Genomic DNA, 25,717 nt, shown 5'->3' on the forward strand with positions numbered 1-25,717 from the left:
TGGTCTGATAGTGATTATGAAGATAGTCAGAGCCAAACCAGCCAACCTAGCATCCTTTGCTAGCCAGCGGAATAATATAACTGAAATTGAAAAATACTCTACAGAACACAATTTATGATTTTGTTATTATCAATGAGTCATTAAACTTTAACAATCCAAAGACAATTTCAGAAACAGGCAACAACTTTAAAGGCATTCCTTACCCCATCCTACCACACATATTATTTCTGTTGTTTTATTACATTGAATCAGACTTTAAAAATATTACCTGTTAAGACATAATCCAAAATGTGATTTAGAAGTTTAGAGGTTTAAAAGGCCACTCAAATGTTGGATGAGACACCTCTGATCCTTATCTTCATCTTAGATTTTAACAAGGGGCTAGCAGCCTTTCAGTCACTCTCAAAATCAGCCTTTGGAGCATACAGTGGCGTCTAAACTATGAATACTTCTAATCCAGGCCTTTTTAGCTTTTTTTTTTTATTTCCATTGAGCCATGATGCTGGCTGATGACGCTCAAGAAAACATGGTAGACTTTGGCTCTGGAGATACTAGAATAATGGGAAACTTCTTTATCTAGAAACTTTATGCCAATAATAATTTGGCCCCCTTGCAGTGCCTGTTGGGAAAATCACCCCCAGATGATAACATGGAGCATCTGTCCTCAAGTAAAAATCTGAGTCCTTGCAGAAATACCCAGCAAAGGACCTGTGAGGGGGAATTCCTCACCCCAATTCACAGCCTATCTCAGGGATATGAATTTGTTTGTGCAGAGCTACATTCCCAGAAACTACTAGTCTTCTTGGAGACCAATTCCAAAATTGGGTCTTGATCTGAATCAACCTCCTAAGCCTCAGGTCACCCCCAATTCTTTTATTCTTCAATGAGAACAAGGTCCATGCCTGGCTTTCATAGCACCTCTGTTTGTAAGGCCTAAAATGGTGCCAGGCAGTAGGAAGTAAAATTGTGATGTTCAACTAAATAAAATAATGCCCCAGAGCAGAGGACTTCGCTGTCTGTGGTCTTGGATTGTCTGCAGAACATACAACTACACTTCTTAAGGCTTTCTAAAGTGGAACCTGGCTTTCTGATTCCTCTGTGTTTTTGCTGTCAGATTTGTTTTCTAATTCTGAGATGCTTACTGTTTGTACCCCAGAGAAACCTATGAACTGAAAATGATAGTGTGTGCACATGAGAAAATGGGCAAGTAAACAGATATTTGCATGCTCTTGGGGAGCAGTATAGAGAGGTGACACTTGAGCTGTCTCAGTGTTTCCAGAATTTTATCTGCATAAAAGTCCTCAAAAATATAATAGTTACTTCAGCTTCTGCTCACTCACTTTGAGAGCACAAAGAGTGAAAAGACTTTCCTACCTGGTCTCCCATCACTGAGTTACACTGAATAAATCTAGGGCTTTGTGTCCAGCTATTTGAAGACTCAAATTACAGAATGTTCAGCTTTACAAATAAATCCACACACAGCCATGTTCATTTAATGAATATTGACTAAGTGACCACTGTATGCCAGGCACTGTGCTCAGAATGGGGATAAAATACTGAGTAAGTTACCAAAAGCCTCTCTGCCTTTATAGGGCAAAGAGAGAAACAAGTAAGTTAGTAAGCAGTGCTACTTAGCAAAAGTATTTAACCCAATGTTGGCAAAACAATCAAGGAATCCTGGAGGAAGTGATGAAAAAGAACAAGCAATGCAAAGCTTGGTCAAGGTAGTAGAGGGAGGGTGGAGAGAGACCAAGGAGTGAGAGGGCATGCAGCATTCAGGAAACCCAAGTAATGCCACTCAATTCAAAATAGCAAGTATTTATTTTGTATCCACTGCGTGGCTAACGCGCTGCCAAATACAGCAGTCCCTCTCTATATCGCTGTCCACTTATTGCGGCCTCACTGTATCACGGGATTTTTTTTAATATTATATTTAATTAGTTATCGCAGATTTTTTGCTATGTCGCAGGATTTTGCGGTACAGTATACGTATGTTTAAGTTATGTAGGTTTAAGAGCGTAGAATATGTTGAAGAACATAAGTATTGTTTATAAAAGTGTGGAAAAGGTTCATAAGGGAGTGGGAAAATTAATAAGGGACTGGGAACAGTTTATAAGTGTGTGGGAATGGTTTATAAAGCCTTAAAATATATATAAATACTAAAATAAATGTAAGGTTCCTACTTTGTGGATTTTCACCTATCAGGGGCGTCTAGAACATAATACCTGCAATAAGTGAGGGAATACCATACCATGAAAAGTATAAAAGATGCCTCATAATATATATGCAGGATAAATGAGCTCATAGGGTGCTCAAAACTTAAGACCTGAATTAATACAAGAAGAACATTTGATTATTTAGGATAAAGTGTCAACATCAAGCCCAGAGAATAATAAGTAATGAAGAAGAAGAGATATCAGTATTGCCTGGGGCTGATTCTAGATAAATGTGTTACAGACTATATAATAAGTTATGATCATTATTGTATTTGTCATTTAATGTTTTTAAAAATATCAACAAATAATTTCTGGGCACTTACTTAACCTTGTTCACCACTTTCCCTCTAAATAAGTCTCTCTCCATCTCTCCTCTCTCTCTTGTATCTAATCTGTAATCAAGTTGTCTTGCCTGACTTTGATCATCTCTCACCTGAACTATAACAAACCTCTAATTTAAAAAAAAAAAAAGTCATGGGGACATAATGTACAGCATGATGACTATAGTTAATAATAATGCATTGCCTATTTGAAGTTTGCTAAGAAAGTAGATCTTAAAAGTTTCCATCACAAGAAAAAAATTTTTTTGAAACTATGTATGGTGACTGATAGTAACTAGAATTATTGTAGGGGTCATTTTGCTTGCAATATGTATAAATATCGAATCATTACATTATACACCTGAAACTAATATACCATTATAAGTCATTATACCCCAAGGGGGGGGGGGGGAGCCATTTGATAGATATGCCTACTCTGAATTTCATTCTTTTCAAATTCTCTGCCAGTGGTCTTTTAAAAACACATATTTAATAATGTTTGCTGCCTAAAACCTTTGAGGGCTCCCAGATTTCTGACACAGTCAAGTGCAATTTCATCAGCATATCACTCAAGTTCTCCCATTCTCTGGTTCCAGACCGCATTTCCAGTCCTTTCCTCTCGCCCTGCCTTCCAGCCATGGTCCTTCACAGAGCTGTACTTCTTCACACTCTGCCTTCTGCCTAGTAAAGCCCTACTCACACTAAAAGCTTGTTCCTAATATTTATTTCTGTTTACGCACTAGTGTTACATGCATATTAGAATTCCCAACTGAATTTTGCACCCTTAAAAAATAGAAACTGGGTTTTGTTTTGTTTTATCATGGTAAACCTCCAATGGCTAGCATGGAAATGTGGAATAAGTATTGAATTAAATTGATGTACTTTAGAGAATATTAATATATATTTGCATATGGATATCTATCTGTCTGTCTTTCTGTCTTATCCATCTATCCTCCAGGAACTTACAGTCCATTACTTATAGTAGGTAGCTATTATTTACAATGTTCTGTCACTCCTAAAACAGATAAAAAAAAAAAACTTACCTGCCCTTAAGGGATTTGCTGATTTAGTAGAAGAATGATATAAGAGCAAGTCAAAGAGGTAAGGAAGATGAAAAGAAGACAAGATTTCTTAAAAAGACATCAAGGCAATTGGTTGGTTGATTGAATCCCTTTTTTGTTCTATAAGCATTCCAAGTGGCTTATAAAGTAATATAAAAGACATCAAATAACTTTAATGTGTATGTAAGCTGAAAGCAAAACAGAGATAAGAGATATCACTTGAGACGGACCTTGAAAGATGAGTAGAATTTTGAATATTGCAAGGAAAAAAAAAACTGAGATGAAGGTGAGAACGTAAGATATTGGAATAGAAATGAGAGATGTTGAAGGGTTCCTGATGGATAACCTCAAATCACTCAAAATGAGAGGGAGTCTTGTATGACTGAGGGATCAAAAGATAACATTAGAGACTTGGAGAATTGTTATCAGGGAATTTTTATAGGAATTCCCAAAAAGGAATTGTCATAAAGTGCAGTCTATTCATGGTTTAGTAATGTGACTCTGTAGAGGATCTACTCAGCACAGTCACCTGACTTTTTCCAACAGTTTGGCAGCTCAGTTTAGGGAACAGAGACAGTCTGAGGAATTGACGCGGGCTGGCAATGGCAGAGGGAGCAGCAGTGAAGGACCCTGGAGGACGGGGTCTGCATCCTCAGCCATCCTCACATCCTCCTCCGGGTGGGGCGCACAGAGGGACGCTGTCTCACTCAGAGCCTGCCCTTCCTACCTCCACCAGTTTCCTTCTCTCCTGGGTCTCAGACTTTCCCTCTCTATTTTCCTTTCTTCTGCCCGGAGACTTGTGTCAGTGACTCCTATTTAAAAGAGGAAAAAAAGAAAGAAGAAAATAAAGCAGCTCTCCCTCAATCCTGTTCCTTCTCCAGCTGTGCTCCAAAGTTTCTCCTCTCTCACTCACCCTCACGTCTCCAAAATTAGTCTGTGTCCACTGTCCCCACTCCTTTTACCTGCCTTTTGTTCCCGCAGGTCTCCTGAGAACACTTCCCTGTGGTCCCTCTGAGCTGCCCTACATGACCAAATCAAAGGGCCGTTCCACTTTTTCAGTATCTCTCTGCCATACTTAACAGCTGGCTCCTGTCCTCATTTGGGAACTCTACCCCCTTGGCTTCTGTGACAATATCCTCACCTCTTTTCCTCATTTTCTTCCTCTTTTCCTTCCCGGACCCTTCTCGGTCCCCCAAACAAGAGACCTAGCAGGCACCCTCTCTCTGCCCTTCCACTCGCTCCTACGTTTATTCAATAATAAGTCCTGCCAGTTTTAACTCTTCAGTATTCCTTTAATACAGACCCACCCTTGCTACTCCTGCCCTAGTTCAGTCCATCATTGGCTCTTGTATTAATTGCTCTAAGAGCTTCTTAAACAGGCCCCCCACTTCTGACTTCCAGGTACAGAGCCATTTTATTCACCTGCTGCCCAGAGCTACGGAACAAAGCCCGTTAGGAATATAGTGATACGGGGTTTACAAGGCTCGCCACTCGGTGTTCCCCTCCCCCTTTTCTCCAGCCAAATCAGCAGTGACCTGCTTGATGCTTTGCACTCTCCCTACACTGTTTCTTGTCTCATTACCTTCGTTTCTGCTGTAACCAACCCACGCCACGCCCCATCTTCCCGGCCCCTCCCATTTTCTGTGTCCTGGCTAACTTTTACTCACCACTTAGTGGCTATCAGACATGTCACCCTCCCCGAAATGTCTTTCCCAATCCATGCCTCTATACTTCAGGAATCCTTTCTCTGTACAGCCATAATTATTGCACTTCCGGTCTTAAAAAGTGATTATCTACTTATGTGCCTTCTTCCTTCCTGCCTTTATCCTCGTTAACTTTGAGCTCCTTTAAGAGAGAAAATGTCTTAAGCACTTTTGAATTCCTGTTTAACAAAATGTGTGTAGCATGGTAAGTACTCAGTACCTGTTGTAAAATGACAGCAAAAGTGAATGAGAGAATGCGTGTCTGAACGAATGAGTGAATAAGGGAGCCCCAGGAGACCAGGCAAGTTACAGTATTTCTCATTATTCTCCTATTTTTAAGCCAACCCACAGGATTACAACTGAAAAAATTATATCTAGTTAACATCTAGTGAAGCATCGCCCTTGTTAGGGTTAAATAACCTTCATCGTCTCCAATGGAATGTCCCTCATTTCTCCTTTTCTACTCTTTTGGGAAGATACAGATAGAATCAGAGATAACGGGATAGAGCATGAGCTGTTCATGCTCCCTCACTGAGCTTCCAGACCTGATGCAGGTACACCTGTGGAGTGAGGCAGGTACCAGGCGATTATACAAAGCTTACATGCTGGGAGCATACACAGCTGTGTAATTTGTGGCACTCGGTTTAAAATGAAAATGTAGGGCCCTTTTCCCCAAAAGCGGGGGTAAAGTACCACCAAAATTACATATAAAGCTTTTTCCTTTCTTCCTCAGTCTTTCTCTGGATTTGCCATGGTATTTTTTAATTTACCGTTTAATGTTCTAAGTTTAAAAAAAATTAAAACAACATTATTAGCATCAATTTTGCCATTTTTAATCCTGTGCAATGCCAATTTTAAATGCAAATGTGAGAGCATCTAACTCACATGCAGAAGCACCACATTTTCACAATTCCTGTTTCATGACATCCAAAGAGTGCCCTGAGCTGGCCAAAAGAGACAAAGGTAAGCCCCAGCTAAAGGTTGGAAGGAGGAGGGAGAAGGCCCTGACACCTGCTGAGCCCCACCCCCCACCAGCCCATGACCCATGAGCAACTCCTTGGCCTGCGCCTGGTCCGGGGAAGTCAAACCTTTCCCAGAGGCCTGTCACTCCAATCCATGGGAGACAGAGGACCTCCAAAGATTTGTAAATGTCTGTGTTAGAACATGTTTAGTACCCAGATCGAGGGTAAAGTCAGGCCTACTACCCAAGAGGTGTACCAGAGTTCTGCCAGCGTTGGAGGGAGGGGTAGAGAGGGAATACCATGCCCTACCCCGAGGTGCCAGAGAGTGTGAGTGCCCAACCCTAATGCTCCCTGTGTCACGGCCCAGATGCTTGCTGGGCACGGAGAGAAGAGCAGCTGCAGTTTGAAGGCCAGGCAGAGAAGGGAAGTCCAAGCAGGGCTTGGGGGCCAGGAAGCAGGGATGAGGTTTTCAGTGGAACCCATCCTGAGAAGCAGTGAGAAATCCCAGCACACAGGCCATTGTCCCATCAGTCTTCACTTACAAAATACAAATTCAAAGAAAAAAGTATGAAGAAGTTCAAGAAGTAACCAGAGTATTAGACCCCAAGCATTAAACCCCTCCTGAGCCTGGGGCCCTATGGGATGCCCATGCTGCGTCTTGCCCATGGCCACAGAGCTAAGTAAATGGCAGAGCTAGGAATAAAGCCTTCACTTTTCCCCTGCCACACATGCTGCCTCTTTCAGAATAAATATTTCTGGCAAAAACAACATAAAACTAGAAGATTTACAGCTCTATGTTCTTAACAGAGGGAAAAAAGTGTTCCTAGCAGGCATAGTTTATTTTTGGAAATTTTACCTTATAGTTTATAAAGTAATTTCATAAGCATTGTGTGCCGCATCCCTACAGGTAGATGTCACTGTTATCCCCAGGTTACAGATGAAGATAGGAAGCTTAGTTTTCCAGAGTCACTCTGTTATTAAAGAGCAAAACTGTAAGGTGAACCCAGGATCCTCTAATTTTCATATTCTTTTTCATAATCTCCAAGCCCTTGGTCGAGTTTGTGGGGAAGGGGTGAATGCAGTCCACTGGCGTAGCAGGGAGAGACTCCATCCATCTACATCCAATTCCATGTGGAAGACAACTTGTCTGGACACCATGGGATGAGAGGTCTCCTGATCGTCTGCTTTCATTATCCTCTTTACTGTTGGCACACTAGTGCTACCACTTACCGTGTGATCTCGGTCAAGTTTCTACTGATCAATAGGCTTCAGTTTTCTCATGGGTAAAGTGGGGATATTAATAATAATATTTATTTCATAGAATTGCTCTGAGGAGTAAAGCAGTGTCTGGCCCATAGCCAATGCTTAATGAAGGTTAGCAGTGTTATTATTCACTTGGTGCAGTTGGCTGAGCCCAAGTCGTTGTCCTCTGTCATCATGATAGGAATGTGTCTCTGAGCACTCATTTAAAGAAAATACCTTCCCCCAAACAAAGGAGGATTATTCTTCAGACATTACGAATATGTAAGTAGATTTGCTTTCTGCTAGAACCTCAAGAATAAGTGTTATGTTACAGGGAATATCTGGTCCAACATTATCATTGTTCAGTAGGAAAAATTAAGTTCCAAGGAAGTTAAGTGACTTTTCCAAGTTTACAAAATAAGTTAGTGATAAGCCAGAACTCCTAATTCAGTGCTTATTTCCAATGAATTTTGCTTCTGTAACAGAAAACATAACTCCATTACTATTGTTCCTCTGTAATATACCTCTGCATTTCATAACACAGCATGATTATGAGAACTGTATGTTCTTATTTTGTTCATTGTAATTGATCTTCATGGCCATTATAATGATTATTGTACCATAGCTAATGTTTAAACTCATTTGTGCTTCTTGTACACATAAATCGAAAGCTATACCAGTACTATTTTCACAGTAAGTTCTATTTTTCCCTGCCAGATAGGAAATATTTTTTGAACCATATGGGATCCTAATTCTCTAAATGCTTTTAGACTATCAGATGTCTCAACTGACAGTACTGGATGAAACTCAAATCATGAGAATCTGCAAAACTGAAAAAAAATTAAGAACATTCTGGTGTCATCGTGTACCAGAAATTCCATCTTTATATTTCCTTCAATTAAGGAAAAATTTTGACATCCTAAATATTAGAATTTTAAGCTCAAACTTTTAAATATATTTTATACACACTTAACTTAGTGATCTTTAGTGTTTCTATAAATCTGTGCTTCACATTTTTATTTATGCATTCTTTCAAGTTTTTATTTTATTTAAAGTTTAGCAAAGAAGTAATAGGGAAGATGCAAAAATACTTAAGGCATGATCATTTCTTCCAAAAAGTTTGCTATTCAATGAAGAATACAGGATATGTAACATCAAATAGAAAGAAATAAGAGACTCTGTGGCCTATTTAGCAACAGCTTTAACCTAGACAAGATGTGTTCGTCTTTAATAATACCCAACTTAATATGAAGGACTTTATGATGGTTTGGGTACCAGCTGAATATTTTCAGAGTAAAGCCCAAGAACTTCTCTCTTTAATTAGAAAAAATTAATCAAGGAGACATTTAATATTCATTATGAGAAAAGGTGTCTCCCTTTTCTTTCTCTCCTCTCTTGTTCTGGTCAGCTAGGATTATTTAGTGAAGAAAATGTTAGGAGAGCATGAGGAGTATCCTTCATGGTATAGATGCTATACAGTAGAAATGGGTATTTGTGTGCCTTGTACAAATTTCCCCTTTTGTATTCAACCCAAGGTCGAATGGTGGAGCCAGACAGACCCATGAAAGCTCAGAGGACTCTTCTTTACTGTGATTTTGCTCAGCTTTTAGTGTAACCCCTTACTTGGGTTAGCCTCCTGCCTATCTAACCCACCGTGACCATCTCCTCACACTAAATTCCAGGGTTGTTATAGGTCTTAGTGCATTTGGGGTGGCTTATACACCACAGAAATTTCTCACAGTTCTGGAGGCTAGAAGTCCAAGATGAAGGCACTAGCAGATTAGGCAGGCGACAGCCCACTTCCTAGATCACAGATGACCATATTTTCTCCATGTCCTCTCATGGTGGAAGGGGCAAAGGAACTCTCTGGAACCTCTTTTATAAGCCACTAATCCCATTCAAGAGGGACCTAAGGACCTTCCAAAAGCTCCAACTTCAAATACTATCACCTGGGAGATTAGCTTTCAACGTATGCATTTTATATAGCATAGTGCTATAGGATAGTACAAGTCTACAGCATGGTGCAAGTGAGTTTTCCCACCATCAAATCTTAAAAAAGAAGCAAGCCAAAACAAAGGTTTTGTGGGCAAAAAAAAAATGTTTTTCTACTGAAGACATTTCAAGAAAAATGTTTTCAAAACCAAAACTGATTGTGGAGAAAAGTCAGGAATCTTCTGGTCAACCATTTCAATAGGCTAGTCATCATTTACTGCCCTCCAAAGGCATTCCAAGCCACAAAGGACCAGGTCACAAACTCTTCTCAAGAGTTCAAGCCAACCTAACTTACCTCCAGAATTCTCATTGTTTCTGCTTCATTGAGGTTATAATGTGTTCAAGTTGCAAGTATAAAATTCTCTCCTACAAAAAAATCAAATTTAAGTAAAAATGTTTTTCCTTTGAAGTTATAATGACTCTATTCAGTCTCTGGATTCTGTTCATCTTTGGTTAGAAGCTGAAAGCCACTCCGAAACTGAAAATCTTTCAACCTCATGAACGCTTTGGTAATTTTCCATCCAGCGACTCAAACAGAAACCAAAATCCATAAGAAATCAAATTCCTCCAAGTAATCATTTTGTAAGATTTCACAAATTTAAGTCAAAATGAGAAGAGGCAATTTTATAGGTTGGCATTTCCCCCTCCTGATTTGGTTCCGATAACTTATTCTTTCTGATATCCCTTCTCTGTTCTCTGTGGTTGCCTCCTCCAGGTCTGTCTAAGGTAAATGTTAAATACCCTGCTGCCTCCATTATGGCTCCATTACATGCCCTAGTAACATCCTCATCATTATTTACGCTGACAGATCAACACTGGTCAGAGCAACTTGGGTGTAAAAGATGCAGAGAGCTTTAAATGACTTTTCTTATCCAGGGACTAACGCTCCCATAGCCAGTGCTATGGGACATTTGTGGGACATTTGTTGTTGATGAGCACCTGACTGTGAACCCATCTCTGTTACTTTGTTTAAGCAATCGGCCCCACTCAACCTGGGGGAAGTCTACAGCCACTTTCTTATTGACACTGGAGGGTACCAGGTGAATTTTTCCCTTTCAGTCAGAAAAGCAAAAGCTTTCCTAGAAGTTCCCCAGTGAGCAAATACTGCCACATGTCCAACCATAGCTTCAAGGCAGGCTGAGAACATTTAGTTTGTTCAGCCTCCGTAGTAGGAGGTAGCTAGGGAGAAAGGTGTCAGCCTGCCAACAGTGTCCGCCACAGCCTAGAAATAGAATTGCTGAGTCCGTGGAGCATGATTGTTTACATTTTAATAGATGTTACTGTACTCGATCTCTTTCTACAGTTGTGTCAGTTTAGACCCTATATCAAAGACAATTCTGACTTTTGTCTTTGCCATCTGGCTCTTCTTTTTAGTTCAAGTGAAAAATTATATTTAGTTCAGAAACTTGATTGCCAGTTCCCATGGTTTTCCAGTAAGTCATCTTTCGTCACATTTCCCTCAGATTTAGATGTTTCTAAGCTGTCATTTCCATTGGTGTTGTTGAGCTTAACTTCCATGTTACCCAGTTCCTCCATCAGTTCTTCAAACCACAGCCAGGTCAAGTGTAAGTCAGTTTATCTCTTTCCCTGTTTTCCATTCAACCTAGAATAAAATCAAAGTCCTTATAGGATCTTCAAGGGGCTGCATTACCTAATGTCCTGTTTCCCCCTCAGTCATCAAAATCAAGTCTTATTAGCCTTCTGTCTGTTCCTAGAATATGTCTGACTCTTTTCTCACTTCGTTGCTTTTGCACCTGCCATTCCTTCTGCCCCGAATGCTCTTCTGACGTCTCTTATCATGGTCAGGCTGCTCCTTCTAATTTCTCACAACTCAGCTTTCTCAAAGGGGCTTTCCTGGCTGGTCTTTCTAACATAGGTCTCCCTACAAGGGAAATCTTGTAATTTTTTTAGCCACATCACTGTGTTAATTTCCTTTAGAGTAGTTTTTAACTAGTTTTGTAACCTTAGGCAAATTATTAGCTTCTCTGTGTCTTTAATTCTTCATTTGTAAATAAGGGTAATAACTGTACCAACCTTGGGGGCTGTTGTGAGCAGTAAAACACTTAATAGTGCTTGCATACATAAAACTTTGCTAAATGATAATTACTTGTGTTATTTTCTATCTGGTTATCTTCCCTTTTCTCCACTAACCTATAAACTTTAAAAATAGAGGGACTTTTACTGTCCTGTTCTCAGTGTGTCCCAGGACCTAGCCCAGTGCCTGGCACATAGTAAGTGCTCACAAAATATTACTTGAACAAATATATGTTGAATAAACGAAGGAGTGGCAGCTCATTTCCAGCATTCAGTGGCCTCCTCACTAGGGCTTCCAGATTAAGCAAATAAAAATACACAATCCCAGATCAATAGGATTTTCTGTATTTTGTCTGGTGACCCTCCTTCCCACACTACCAACTTCATCCTTAATAAACACTTTCTCTCCTTCCCTCCCTGCCTTTCTCTTCCTCTCTGCTCCTCTCTGCTCCTCTCCTCCTAAATTTATTTGGCTATGTCTGAATCTATCAGGCCACCCCATCATATTTAAATCTCAAAGTGTCTGCTTCTTAAGGACAACCACCTCTCTGATGAACTAATGAGTCACCTTTATGCTGCTCTACCAGTTCCCAGGGGTCTAATCTGTCCACTTTCACCATCACAGGCTCCTTCGGCCTCAATAGCCTTCTCTGGACTGCAGTTGATTCTCTTTTCTCTGGATTCACCATACGTTAAATTAGGGACACACCTGTCCTTAATTTGTTTCCAGAAATCCCCTACCTTACAAATTCATTTTCACAAATCCTCCATCCTAAATCCTGGCTTTCAAAGAAACCTAATGGAAAAATACCCCAACATGGCCCTGACCCTGAGGGCTTCACTTTCCCATCTGGTCATGCAGATGGATTGACAAGGCTCTACAGAAGATCTGAGATGTGCCAACCCAATACCATGCTGTTATTTCCCACCTCCCTACATTGTCCTGGCTCAGAACATGGCAGGTTACTTGGTGCTTTAGCCTGAAATGTCCTGGGCTACTTATCTTTACAGGCTAGCATCTAGATAACACTAAGATGGTTGGACAAGCTAACTGCTTAATTTTTCAGAAGGTTATTCATTTGAAATAAAATTTGTTGGAGAAATGATGACAGTCACTCTCAGGGGTCTTTCCATCAATATATGTTAGACTGTGTGTGAAAATAGGGCCATGGGAGTTATTTCTTGGCACTGTTACACATCTACTGAGTCCATCCAGAAAATGTCCCCTCCTACACATTGGTACTTCTTCTGCAGTGAAAGAAGTGTGAGCATTGGCATTGAACAGAAGCAAACACCGACCCCAGGACCATCGTATACTAACTGTGTGCACTTGGCTACATCGTTTTATAGCTCTGAGACTCAGTTTCCTTGTCCACAAAATGAAGATGCCATTACTCATCTTACAAGGTCATCATAAATAAGGTTTACAACTAAGAATAACCAAGTCCTTGGTTCTCAGTAAAGCTTAATGGCTGGTAGTTAATCAATTTAGGCTCTCTTTCCTGCTTCATCGTGTGTGCCTATGTTAGTCATACCCAGAGGAAATTTTCTTTTGCTTCTCCCAAAAGGAGCCCTTTCTTTTGGAGATCAGTGTCACCAGTGAGAGGTCATTTGCAGAAGGAACCTATTGTAAATACAAAGGTGCCATTCCTCTTAGCTTAAGATTAGGGTGTGACCTAGACGTGGACAACAGTATGGTGACAGCCAGAGGGAGATGGGTTGGCGGAGGTGGAAGTAGGCAAAGGGGGATAAATGGGGATGGAGAGAGACTTTACTTTGGGCGATGAGCAATGCAGCGTGCAGATGATGTTTTGTTGAGTTGTACCCTTGAAACCTGTGTGTAGTTATTAGCCAGTATCAACCCAATAAATTCAATTTTAAAAAATCAAGGTGTCCAAACTAACCTAATCACTGCTCACTTTTCTCTTATGAGAGACTGAGAAGTGTTGAGCATATTAGAAGGAAGAACAAAATTAGATACCTGCCAAGATTATGGACAGCTGACCCAAGGAAAACTCCTTTCCAAAACTTCACAGCTTGTGATTGGAAAAAGGACACAGGCCAGCTGCTAACTGTTTTTCTTTCATCTCCACTTTCAGCATATTATTCTAATAGCTCTTCTGTCACATTCAGTCTGAAGCTCAGTGGGAGCTAAAAGAGTAGGACTGAGGTGTCCCCCAACCCCATCCTCACCCCCTGCTCAGCCTCAGCTGCTGGGAAGACCATTTAAAGCATTTAATATCCACCTTACCCCTTTGGGGATGGTGTAACCCAAGCTGGACACCACGCTTCCAAAGAGAGGTAAGTTAAAGCTGTATGGTGAGCTAAGAATCATTTGGACTAGGAAACCCCCCAGGTTCCTGCCACCCCTGACTCATGATGCAGTGAACAGAAAGGACTGGAGCAGAGGAGGGAAGAATGAGTCCAACCGCTTTCCAAATTCTCTTCTCTATAGAGGGCGTCATTGTTGCTTAAACACTGTGGAATCAAACATAAAATAAGGTGGAACACTTACTTTCAAATGTGAATTTCATATGACTCTAAAGTAAAAATATTTCTTTACTGAACCTTTTCTCTCCTACGCTAAAGCCACTAGAGGCCATATCAATTAAGAGTTATCAGAAAGAATCTATCCAGCTATGGGAGCAAGTTATTTGACTACCTACCTCATAGAGGTGCTGTGAGAGTTAAATGAGCTAATATCTCTGATGGACTTAGAACAGTGCCTGGCATAGACTAAGAAGTCAGTAAGTACGTACTTTATGCTCACTTACACCAACTGCTCTGAGTGTGAAAACTGGAAGAAGACAGTAGGTGTTCATAAGCTTTACACTTTCATGCGTATGTATCCAGAGAAAAATAAGAGTGTGAAAATAAGTCTAGTTCACATCAGCTTTTCTTCTTGTAGGACCTGTGGGTTAGCATCCTTAAAAATAAACAGACGTCCTCTCTTGCAGCTATGAAACTTTTGACCAACACAGTACAAACTACTGAATAAATGACTTCGCAGTCTTTTATAAATATGCATAATTCTAAAATCTTCATGAATATGTGTCTCAAAGAAATCATAGTTGTCATCTATGGTATCATCAAACCTTGTTCAATATGTCAGCAAACAAATACCTGATTATTTAAATCCTGCCCCTTTAGCCCTAATAGAAGCATTGTTATTCCAAGAAAATTATATATGCAGGATTTCTCTGCTATCCAAAAGTAGAGTGTACCTGTAAAACCTTTCTTAAGTGGGAGTGGCGTGAAGTGAAGAAGCAGTTACCACTCATTTGTATGGGAAACTTTTTAGCATTTCCAGACGCAAAATTGGACACATGTATAATGTCTTTATTTTGTTCACCATGATTAAAATGCTTAATTATATCCAGTTTTACATTAAGTGTAACATCCTTCTGAGCTCTCTTACACTTCTCGGATACCTTAGGGCATATATTGCTAAGGGATGCACAGAATACTTGCAATAAAGCCCCGATGCTCACCCAGTTCAAAGCCGTGGCAGGCTGATGCTGATGTGCTGAGTGTGGTTCCTGGAAGAGGAGCTTGGTGGAGCCACTCTGGCTACTCAAGGTGCAGCCGCCTTTCTAACAGTTCCCTACAAAACAAACACGGAACGCTGTCTTTGCTTTTTGCTCTTTTTCTTAAAAACAAAAATGCTCTTCAGATTTTATTTATTTATTATTTATCGTTGTTCTATTACAGTTGTCCCAATTTTCCCCACTGCTCTCCATTGCCCCGCCCACCCCCCACTCCCATGGCCAATCCCCACCCTGTTGTCCCTGTCCATGGGTCATTTATGCAGATTTCTTTTGGCTAGCAAAAATAGGTGCTGCTGTAGGTCCTTCATAAAAATGAAATGGTACAATGTGAATTTTCGAAAAGCAAGGGGATGCCTGTAGTTTTATGCCACTGTGTCATTTATGCTGTAAAAATTATGTTAAAAATAAACTCAAATATGTGTTTTTCCGTGTGTGAATTTGTAAGATCTTGGTGTCATTTTATTAGGCAGATATTCTATTTTAAATATTTAAAAAGTTCACATAAACTGTGGAGAAGAATCTTAGTTCATTAAACGGCATAGGAAATTTCCTCCAATAACAGCGTCCTTTTGACATTTTTCAATCTTGGACTGAAAATATGATACGTATGGTGCTAAGGTGGTTAAAATAGGAGAAGTTTTCGAGCTGGAGTTCTAAGAGACAGAAGCACTCAGCACAGATATTGTTGAGAGATGAGTTCAATAAGTAGCTGTTCTATTTCTAATGGATCATTGAGTGCAAAACACTGCTTTTTATTCTATTTGGTCATCTTATTAGTTTATCATGGCTGAAAAATAAGTAGTACATAAGTTACTCTCCACATGGTCTTCCAGTTCGCCGTACACAAATATTAGATTATGTTTCTTTACTCCATAATTTAAGAAAGCAATAGAGATCCCCTGGATTAAATACTTCATGTTGGTAAAGGAACATCTGCTCTAAAAATGCTGCCTTAGGCCTTTGATCCTTTTAGTAAGTCACAAGCTAAACAACTTCACCTACTGATTATTATTCCCTAAACACCCTGTGCAATGTGCCCAGTAGAGTTCTGAGAAAATAAATAATTTCTTAATTTGACTTGTCATTTTGATAGTGTAGATTTCTAACCCCAAAATAAAAATTAAAAAAAAAAAACACTAATAAAAGGAGAACCAGTTGTTAATTTGTTTTAATGACTGAAAAATTAGAAGGGCATATGCTGAAAACCATAAATTTGATGTTCATAAATTTTGACTAAGAAAAATTTCAATTATATCCTGAAAATGACCCATGAGTGTTTCTGACTTCCTGTGTTGGATTCCCTGTTACATTGCCACTCTTGCCCCCTCTCTGTGATTCAGCCCGTTTCAATGTCTTCAAGTGTAGAGAAACAGTGTCAGAAAGCACCTGCTATGATGATGGAAAGGTCCTGTATTTACATGGTCCAATATAGTCACCAGCAGCCACATGTGGCCAACGAGTCCTTAAAATCAGAATTGAACAGATTCAAGTTCATATGGCACTGGAGAGGTCATTCTTAACACTGGGCAGAGCAATTCTATGGCGTTAATGGTGGTAAAAGCTTATTGTAGTGGGCTGAGGGGTCTTTGAGAGATGAGGAAGTAGAGACAACACATACGCTGGGGAGAGCAGGTAGAGAGCAGTGTAATAGGTGATTAGGCAGAAGACGGACCAAACAAAGCTCTATGCCCAAAACCATTGATCTGGCAGCTGTGTGAAAAAATGGATGGAGGAGAGAGAAAGCAAGATATATGTTCAGTTTTATCAAGAAAATAATGAGTTAAGCTGAGATTGCCTAACATTTAGTGAAGGCAAGTGATAATATGAGAATAAATTCCTGCTCCCTACAAAAAATAGAAATGTTCATTGTCCCTGGTGGTGCAACTGTTCCCAAGAACAAACAAAACAGTTAGATGTAAGACTCGAAACATTTAATTTTTCTCTGAAAAGCTGTAAGAATCTATGACATTACAAAAATAAGGTATCCTATCATAGCCTAATAAGAAATTTAAAAGTTCCTAATACTGAGAGGAATTTGTCAAAAAAAATGCATTCTTGTACTTCTCTACAGTTACTTCTTAAAGCTAACTTTAGATTACAAGTTCTGAAACAATAAAATTAATTTCAAATTATACAATCTATTATATACAATGATACTAATCAAAAGTGGACATGACTAAAGTCATGGCATTTAGAACTGAAAGGATGTTCATTAAAATGCTTCATTTTATGGGTGAGGACCAGAGGGATAGATGTAATACATGACTTTAGCCAAGTTTACCTGGACAAGACACAGACCCACATCTTAAGGTTCCAAGCATGGTGCTGTTTTGAACAAAAGACTAGGTGATGCACCAGGATATTTTTGGTGTCCCTATATATTACAGTAAGAGCAAAGATAGAAAATTTGTAATATGCCTCATTGGGGACAGTGAATCATTTTCTTTACATTTCTACAATTAGTACCATTCCCCCCAGGCACATTCTTACCATATGCATTGTGCTCCCCATAATTTTCATTCATTTTTCAAAAATTCTTGCTAATTATCCTGCTTACTAGGAAATTTGACCCAAGGAGAAAAAGTCTAACTTCCCCTCCATTCTTCTGAAAGATTCCTCCCTTACTGAAGATAAAGAAGGTGGTATATTGGTAGGTAAGAGAAAGAAAAGCGGTCTTTAAATTTTTAGTTCTTCTGATCATTTCAATATTCAAACACTGAAATCAAGTTTTCAGAATTACCTATATGTAGTAGCTAATGCACACTATAGGATCCCGGTGTGTTTTTGTGTTTGTACGAAGAATCCAGGTTCTATATTTTCTGAGCTGATGTTGTAGGCTGGTAATTGAGTCCATGGAAAACCTGATAATAATCTAAAACATAGAGGGCCAAGGGTTTTTAGTTTCTGCTTTTATTTTAAGGGCTGGATCACTCCTTTTGGAAAATCCCTCAAAGAGTAAAAGTCAAATGTGAATTGTATTATATATCCCACTTATGACACACTAGTCCATTTCTGAAAATTATGCCATTTCAAAATGAAGTCATTTGTATTCTCAGCCATGCTCTATTCACTGAGTAATTTCTTGAGAGCAATGTTTCCTATGGCGGATTGCCAAGATTGGCTTTATTTGTTTTTCATTAGGCTTTTCATTGTCATGCTGCTATATACCTAGATTGCTCTGCCTCATCCAAGAACACCAGCATAGCTTAAGCATAGGAATGATGCTAGGAGTACAGAATGCTTTTGTCCATTTTAAATCCCTAGCTATGGTACCATTCTAATGGCCTTAATTTTTCTAAAACCAGTCATTTATCCATTTGTGATGTAGTCTGATATTCAATTGTTTACATTCATCTATTCTGTCCCTGTCCAGGGAAAGATGTTAGTCTCACTTTGCAGCACACTAGACTGGCCTTTTCTCCTTTATTATCTCAAGGAAAGGCATCATGAATCACCCCCTCTTGCCCAGGCCTGGAACCAATGTACATTCTGCATTTCTCCATCATTCCATGCATTCAATTGCCAAGTCACACTTCTTGATAGTTTTCAAGTCCTCTTACTTCTTTCTGTCTCCCATGACTACTACCTTAATCTAATCCAACATCATCTCTAGAACAACTTCACTGGGCTCCTAATGGTCTCCATTTCCCCAGGATTGAATTGTCCAACTAATTCCTTTTTGCTTTAAATGTTCATCAGTACTCATTCCTCTCCCTAAATGGGTATTCTGTAAATTCTCTTCATAGTGTTTTTGTGTTACACATGAAGAGGACAGTTTGAGTTGTCCAAAAAAAAAAGTAGTGATCTGAATTCTTGAACTTTTCTGTAGATGCCTCAGTTTAAAGGGAAACTAGCTTACAAAACCCAAAAGACAAACATTTAAGGACAAAAGAAGCATTCTAGAAATTTTTATAGAGGTCTAAAAAAATCATTAAACAGAGAATTTCAGGACTAGACTTGTCCTTGGCGATTGTGTAGCTCAACATCATCATTTTATAGGTAAGGAAACTGAGGCCCAACCACAGAAACCAAACTGATCTTCCTAAGTTTGGGATCTCACGAGGTAGCTCCATAAAATTTGTCTGTGAATCCCCAGTGTAGGCGGGATGAAGTCTGAATTCCTCAGCATGCCATGCAATGTCTGTATGTCTGGCCTCTGCTTGCCTTTCCTGTCTTACCTGTGCTCATCTCTTCAAGTTATCCCAGAGCTTGATGCTTCCGAGGACACTCTGTTCTTTCTCAGCTATAAGACATTGCACATAATCTCTCCTTTGTCCTTTCTATTTGGAATGCTAAGTCCTAACCATCCTTCAGATATCTGATTAGACATCATCTCCTCTGAATCATAGCACGGATGCCTCTGGGCTCCCCAGTATGTGTCACCATCATAGCACATTTATTCTAACTGCCTTGAACAATCTGTTTCCATCACTGCACTAGAAGGAATAAAGACAATTGTGGGCAGGAGCCTGCATGTTAGTCATTGTTCTGTGTCTACATCTTGACCAGGTGTCTGGTATTCAATATTTTAAGATTAAGTCTCACTTTTTACCTGCCTCATATATGCAAATCCCCACTCACAAAACCTATTTTCCTGTGGGGGAGGGATCAGAACTGATTCATTCCCATCGATGTATAGGTCACTCATAGTTCTAAATGGTAACACTTCCTAGAAGCATTTGCATCTTTAGAGGGACAAAGTTTTAAGTCACAGGAATGACTCCCCAATGCAGAAAATAGAATCAGAAGTAGTAAGCCAGGAGAGTATTGGTGAGGGAAAAACATTTTCCCAGAACTTCCAACATAGAGGACCTGCTCTGACCTTACCCTCACAGAAAAATGACTTTTTGTCTGTAAAACTCAGGTCACATGTTGGCTATTTGTCTCTGTATTAAATAAATCATTATTTACCCATAATAAAAATGCTTGATTTAACTTATGACATTTCTGGTTTTGTTTCAGGGAAGCAATGTTATGGAAGATCAGGATTTATTGGAAATTGGAATCCTTAATTCTGGGCATAGACAAAGAATTCTACAGGCAATCCAGCTCCTTCCAAAGGTAAACAACACTTTATTACCCTTACCCTAAGTACAGCCCCAGTGGTTTAAGTCCAGATGTGCAAGGGGTGTTAGTATTTTGGACAACATTTCTACATAGTAATGCAACTCCCCAAAGCAGGGTCTTCTTAGGATCATGTAGACAGTCAGCATTGCAAGACTACTATGGGCCATACTCAGCTTTAGACTTACCTATAGGGATGCAAACACCACTGGCCAGCAGTGCTGCTTCAGAGTTTCTCTTCAATAGGAGTCCTTATTCAGGTCAAACATCAGTCCAGGTCCCTTGGATACAAGAAAATAAGATCCATGTTGGGTGGATTTGGGAATGTTCTTGGATTAGAAACCTCATGCCCGGTAAGAGGCAGTATCTCTCTCTTTTAAAAAATTTGATCTTTATTGTCTTTTTTCCCATTAGTATTTAGTCCCCTTTTACCCCTCTTCCCCAAAGAAACACCGCACTGTTGTCCATGTTCATGAGTCCTTTTTCCTTTTTTCTCAATCCCTTCACCCCTTCACCTCCCTGCCCCACCCCGCCCCACTGTCCCAAGCTGTCATCCTGCTCTCCATCTCTTATAACAACTCCAGAGGCTTAGCCTCCAGGGACAAGGGACCTGCATAATTATGAGAGTCATCATTCAGGAAAGTCCACGATCCCCATCAGGTATTTATAGTTCATGTATAAATCTTTCTAGTCCAGATGCCTTTTGTAAGCAGTATGTTACCTAGCAACAGAGCTGACCTGTGTCCAGATCAGGAGACTAAAGCAAGAGGTAGGATCTGAGCACTGGTCTTCCAGACAAGTAGGATTCTAATTGGTAATGAAAGGAAAAGGAATGTCAGGGCCAGCAGGAAGCATATAAGTCCAGGTATGGTGCAGGCAACAAACTGCCAGAAGCATTAGGGGAATAAGGATACTAAGTGACTTAAAAATCCGACGGGATTCACACAACAATGTGAACGTACTTAACGCCACTACTCTGTACACTTAAAAATGGTGCTACGGTGATAAATGTTAGGTTTTGTTATTTTATTTTCAGCACAATTTGAAAAGTAACTTTTCAAAAAAGAAGAAAAATCCAGCTTGATTAAAACAATTGGAAAGTGAAGTCAGAGATAAAACAGAAAATGTAGGTTGGGTCAGTTGGTGTCAGGCTACGGAATTGGAAATTTACTCTGTAAGCACTGGGGAATGGACATGACTGGAATGTTTCAGGTCAGTTAATTCTGGAGGAGTAGACAATAGGAATTAGAAAGCAGAAAGGCAAAGTGGGGTCATCCAGCTGGGAAAAGATTCAGGGTAGGGTGGGGGGATTTGAGGCAGGGTAGCAGAGTGGGAAAGATAAATATTAACTCCTGTTTCTAAGGAAGTGATCTGATGAAATTTACCAACTGACAATAAACTGAGTTTCTACTGATAGAAAGTTTGTACTTTTGGAAATTCAAGGAGAGTCTAGCATGCAAAGGAGTTTAATCACACAGTTTTCTACACTAAAAGGAAAAGAAAATAAAGCATCCTTAGGACTGATTCTAGAAGTAATTCATGTGTGTATTGTTTACCTCACTATTTTTTGTATCTTTACTTAAAATGTTATTTTCTTGGCAAGTTTTCTCCTTATCATTAGCAAGGGCTCTGCACTATTATATCCCCCACACCTAGACCAGTGGTAGGCACTCCATAAATCAAGGAATGACTCCTCCTCTGTCACAATAATGCCCACCATTTGAAGTTCAGCTCAAATAGTTCCATATGACTTCCTTTGTGAAACATCCCCTAAAGTGGAACCACCTCTAACCACCTTGGTAATTATCACCCTAGTTCAAACCAACTGCCTCTAACTGAACTACACTAGATTCTAATCTGTCACCTCTAGGTTAAGCTACTTGAGTCCATTTATTGTTGGTCTTCCCTGGCCTGGGCAATTCACAGGTGCCTCAGCTCTGTTCCAGTTACCTTTCCTACCACTCTACAATTGAACTTCCACACAGCATCAAGAGCAATCATGCCACATGCCACAATCTGCTTAAAATCTTCAATGCCCTACCAAACTCAATAGAATCTTGCCCCTTCCCACATCTATGACCTCATCTCTCACTCTCCCCTTCTCCTGCAATCTAGTCATGCGCTTTTTGTTCCCAAACATGCCAAGCTCATTTTGCCTCAAGGTCTTTCCACATTGGTCTCTGCCTGAAAAGCTTTTACTTCAGATGTTCATTCACTTGCTTCGATGCATTATCAAATCTCTACTCAGCTGCCACCTCCTCACAGAGGCCTTCATGATCTCAAAGTCACACTCCTTGCTCATGATCACTGTCCTTTGTATTGTCCTTCTTTAATTTTTTCTTCATACCATGTATGGCTACCCTAAGTTATATTATTTGTTTGTTTGCCTTCTTTCTTATTTTCGATTGCTCCTTAAAGATGCAAGGTCCAGAAGGTCAGGAACCATGACTGTCTTATTCCCTTCTACATACCTATTCCCTGGAACAGTGCCTGGTATAGAGTAGGTGGTCAACGATATTTGTGGAATGAAGAAATACACTGCTCTCTCTTTCCTCTGAGATTCGATAGTTCTATACTTGTTCTGTCTAAAGGTACTGATAATATTATCATAAACATTCTGAGGGCAGAAACAACATCACATCCATTCTTGAATTTTCCACTGTGCTTACACATTAAAAGAATGAAAGAATGAGTGATTGAGTAAATGGATGTTTTCCTCACATGTTATTCAAATATAATTTTTTAAATCAAAGAGTGCTTCGATTTTAAATATATTTGTAAGCTGTACATGCCACTTGATGAGAAACAAAAGAACTTGAACTCAGAATTATTTGGAGAATAAATGAAGTGTTTACTTTTAAGACAGAATATCATTCCTATTGGAGAAAAACAATATAATAGAAGCAATGCAAAATTGTTTCTATTCGCATCAAGAGGCTGATGCAAAGTGCTTACTATGTACTCAAATGCACAGAGAATATATAAAAACATTCAAACACGTGTTCAGCAGCACAAACAGAATGTTACAGTGCTACAAATCAATGCTTTGCCTTCTTAGGTAATGAGCCCAATCTTCAGATGGTTAATAGTGTAATTTTGCTGCCAGTACATTCATTTATATTCACTCTAACTTTGCACTACCAGAAAATGGACAAAATGTTTTTTCATTTTGTCTATGCAATTTTGGTCTTCAGAGTATTCGTGTTCTTCATCTGTCATGAAAAATATTCCGTGGTTGCTACCTGAGATCCTTTAATTAACATACTGTGTTTTGGAACTGGGTAGATTGTACTTAAACAGAGAAAAAGTAATTTTCTAAGTGCAATCTTAATTAGCACACTTCAAAGCATGTGTTTCATGCTTTTTTGTATTTATTGTTTCAAGTTTCAAAAACAAAAGTTTATTCCTTTGGTAAGAATGGTTTTTCTGTAATATGCCTTTTATATTGAAATATTTATCACTGCAAAGGTCTGCATGTTCTCAGGTACACTTGATATAGTGAACATTTAGAATACATTCGATATATTATAAGCATAGACACCTTTAGAACAGTAAACACATTAATTCCCTCTCCATCCACTCTTTCCCTCTGTCTTTTACAATGCTTAACCTTTAGTAGCAATGCTTGAGTATCAATTTTCACCCAGCGTCCACTTCCTTTACCACCTTCACCCAGTCCTCAGGACTAAAAGTTTCCCTGGACTTCTGAAGATCAAACTTCACCCTTCTCACTTTGTAAGAAAGAAAACATACCAAAAATCCCATGAGAAGATGGCTTATTTTTTACTCTTTTAGAAACTGTAAGCATAATGGGCTTTTTCTGTCCCTTCGACACGGGGAAATTACCTGATTACTTATTTGCAACGTATAATTTACCTTTTACAAAATAAGAATTCTCTGTGACCATGTCTTTGGATAATCCTCTAAAATCCTTTTAAAGGGGCATAAAAAAGGGCATAATCTCTTTTGTCCTTTGACAATATAACAACTGGAAGTCAGGAATTCAAAGGGTATTCATTTGAAAGGTTTGCAGGATTTCATGTCAAGGCCCGTATTTATCTGCTCTCTTAATAGCTCTCATCTTGAACTGAAAATACATTTCAGCATACTAACAACTTCAAGGTCATGTGCTCACTTCATTTTTCAATATTTTCTTTCCAAAAATTTTATGTTTTATAATATCTTTTGGAATTATTTAATAGTTGTCTAAATACTTGGTAGCAAATAGTTGCCTCCTCACTATCTCCCTTTCCCTTGCTCCCACTCATGTTTCCATTTACTTGGGTCTAACTAGTTCCTTTGCTGCCACACCACCCAACTGGTGCTAAGCTCACCAGTGACCAGCAGAGCAGAAATTCATGAGCCCTTTTTCACCTTTGTGGCTGAATTCATGTCTGGCTGCCTGCCACAACAAAAGCCAAACTGGTGAGACAGGTGCTGGTGAGAAGGAAAGTATTTTACTCAAGTGCCATCTCCCTGAGATGGGGGACTCTTGTCTCAAAACCTATCTTAACATCTCGGTGCATGCAGAGGTTTTTATGAGAAAGGAGCAGGAATAAAGAGATCAAGGGGTGAGTGTCGAAAAGTTCTCTATGTGCAGACCAGCACAGTCCATTCCAATAAAGGACCTTGAAATTGGTCAAACGATGGTTTGGTGTGTGTCATCCGGGTTTTATCATTGAAGGTCAGCGAATCCCCCAGAGCTTGGGTGCCTGAAGGTCTGAGTCTATGCTTTTTGAAGTTAGTTCTTAAGATTCTTATACAGATGTGCTGTTCATCTACAAGCTACATATTAATCAGAGCGAGCATTCACAGAAACAATGTCCAAAGAATGGTGGGGTGGGTTACAATTCCCCACTGTTACACCTTCCCCTTACTTTGTGTTTGGCGGATCCTGATACTCTTGTCACCTGTCAGCACTGTCTTCTTTTGGCTTCCATGATACCTGGTTGTCTTCCTGCCTCTCCCATGTTCTCTCTCCTTGCCTATTCATCCTCCTCAGTTAAATGTTGCAGTTCCTCAAACCTTAAACTAAAAATATTTGATGACTACTGAATGGTGTTGTCACAGGATTCGTGATCATAATAGTTTCTGTTATGCATTGTTTTGTTTATTGCTACTCCACTACTTTACTGCATAATGAAAATCTGCATTTTAGCTGTCTTTTGTTTCTAAGTTCAGTTCGACTTAACCAATTTTTTATAGGCTACATAGTTTTAATCTTTTTTTTTCACTGAGCACCTCTGATTGGATTAAATTACCCCCTTTCCAATCCTCAGTTTGAGATATTGGTTTTTCATTTCAAAAGCAAAACAAGATTCTATGTTAGTTATCTATTGCTATATAACAAATTACCCCAAGATCCTAGTGGTATATAACAACATTTGTTATCTCACAGTTTCTGTGGGTCAGGAGTCCGGGTACAGCTTAGCTGGGTTCTCTGTGTCTGGGTCTCTACCAGAGCTATAGTCTTCTCAAGACTCAGCTAGAAAGGAACCACTTTCTAGGTCACTCGTGTGTATGTAGGCAGGATTCTGGTCCTTGGGAGTCTTTGGACTGAGGGCTCAGTTCCTCA

General features: G+C 39.5%; 1 protein-coding gene across 9 annotated transcripts in view; it reads left to right on the plus strand.

The window, feature by feature from the left end:
- ANKS1B (ankyrin repeat and sterile alpha motif domain containing 1B) overlaps positions 1 to 25,717 on the plus strand; it is an 829,228-nt gene that overhangs the window by 507,597 nt on the left and 295,914 nt on the right. For all 9 annotated transcript variants that reach the window (XM_090272643.1, XM_090272644.1, XM_090272647.1 and 6 more), the window contains one exon: positions 20,041 to 20,139. In XM_090272643.1, the coding sequence (XP_090128769.1) occupies positions 20,041 to 20,139 (99 nt within the window). The remainder of the gene's footprint in view (positions 1 to 20,040; positions 20,140 to 25,717) is intronic.

The sequence above is a fragment of the Furipterus horrens genome, unplaced genomic scaffold, assembly GCF_987537825.1.
Source record: "Furipterus horrens unplaced genomic scaffold, mFurHor1.1.pri manual_scaffold_4, whole genome shotgun sequence".
NCBI classification, from domain to species: Eukaryota; Metazoa; Chordata; class Mammalia; order Chiroptera; family Furipteridae; genus Furipterus; species Furipterus horrens.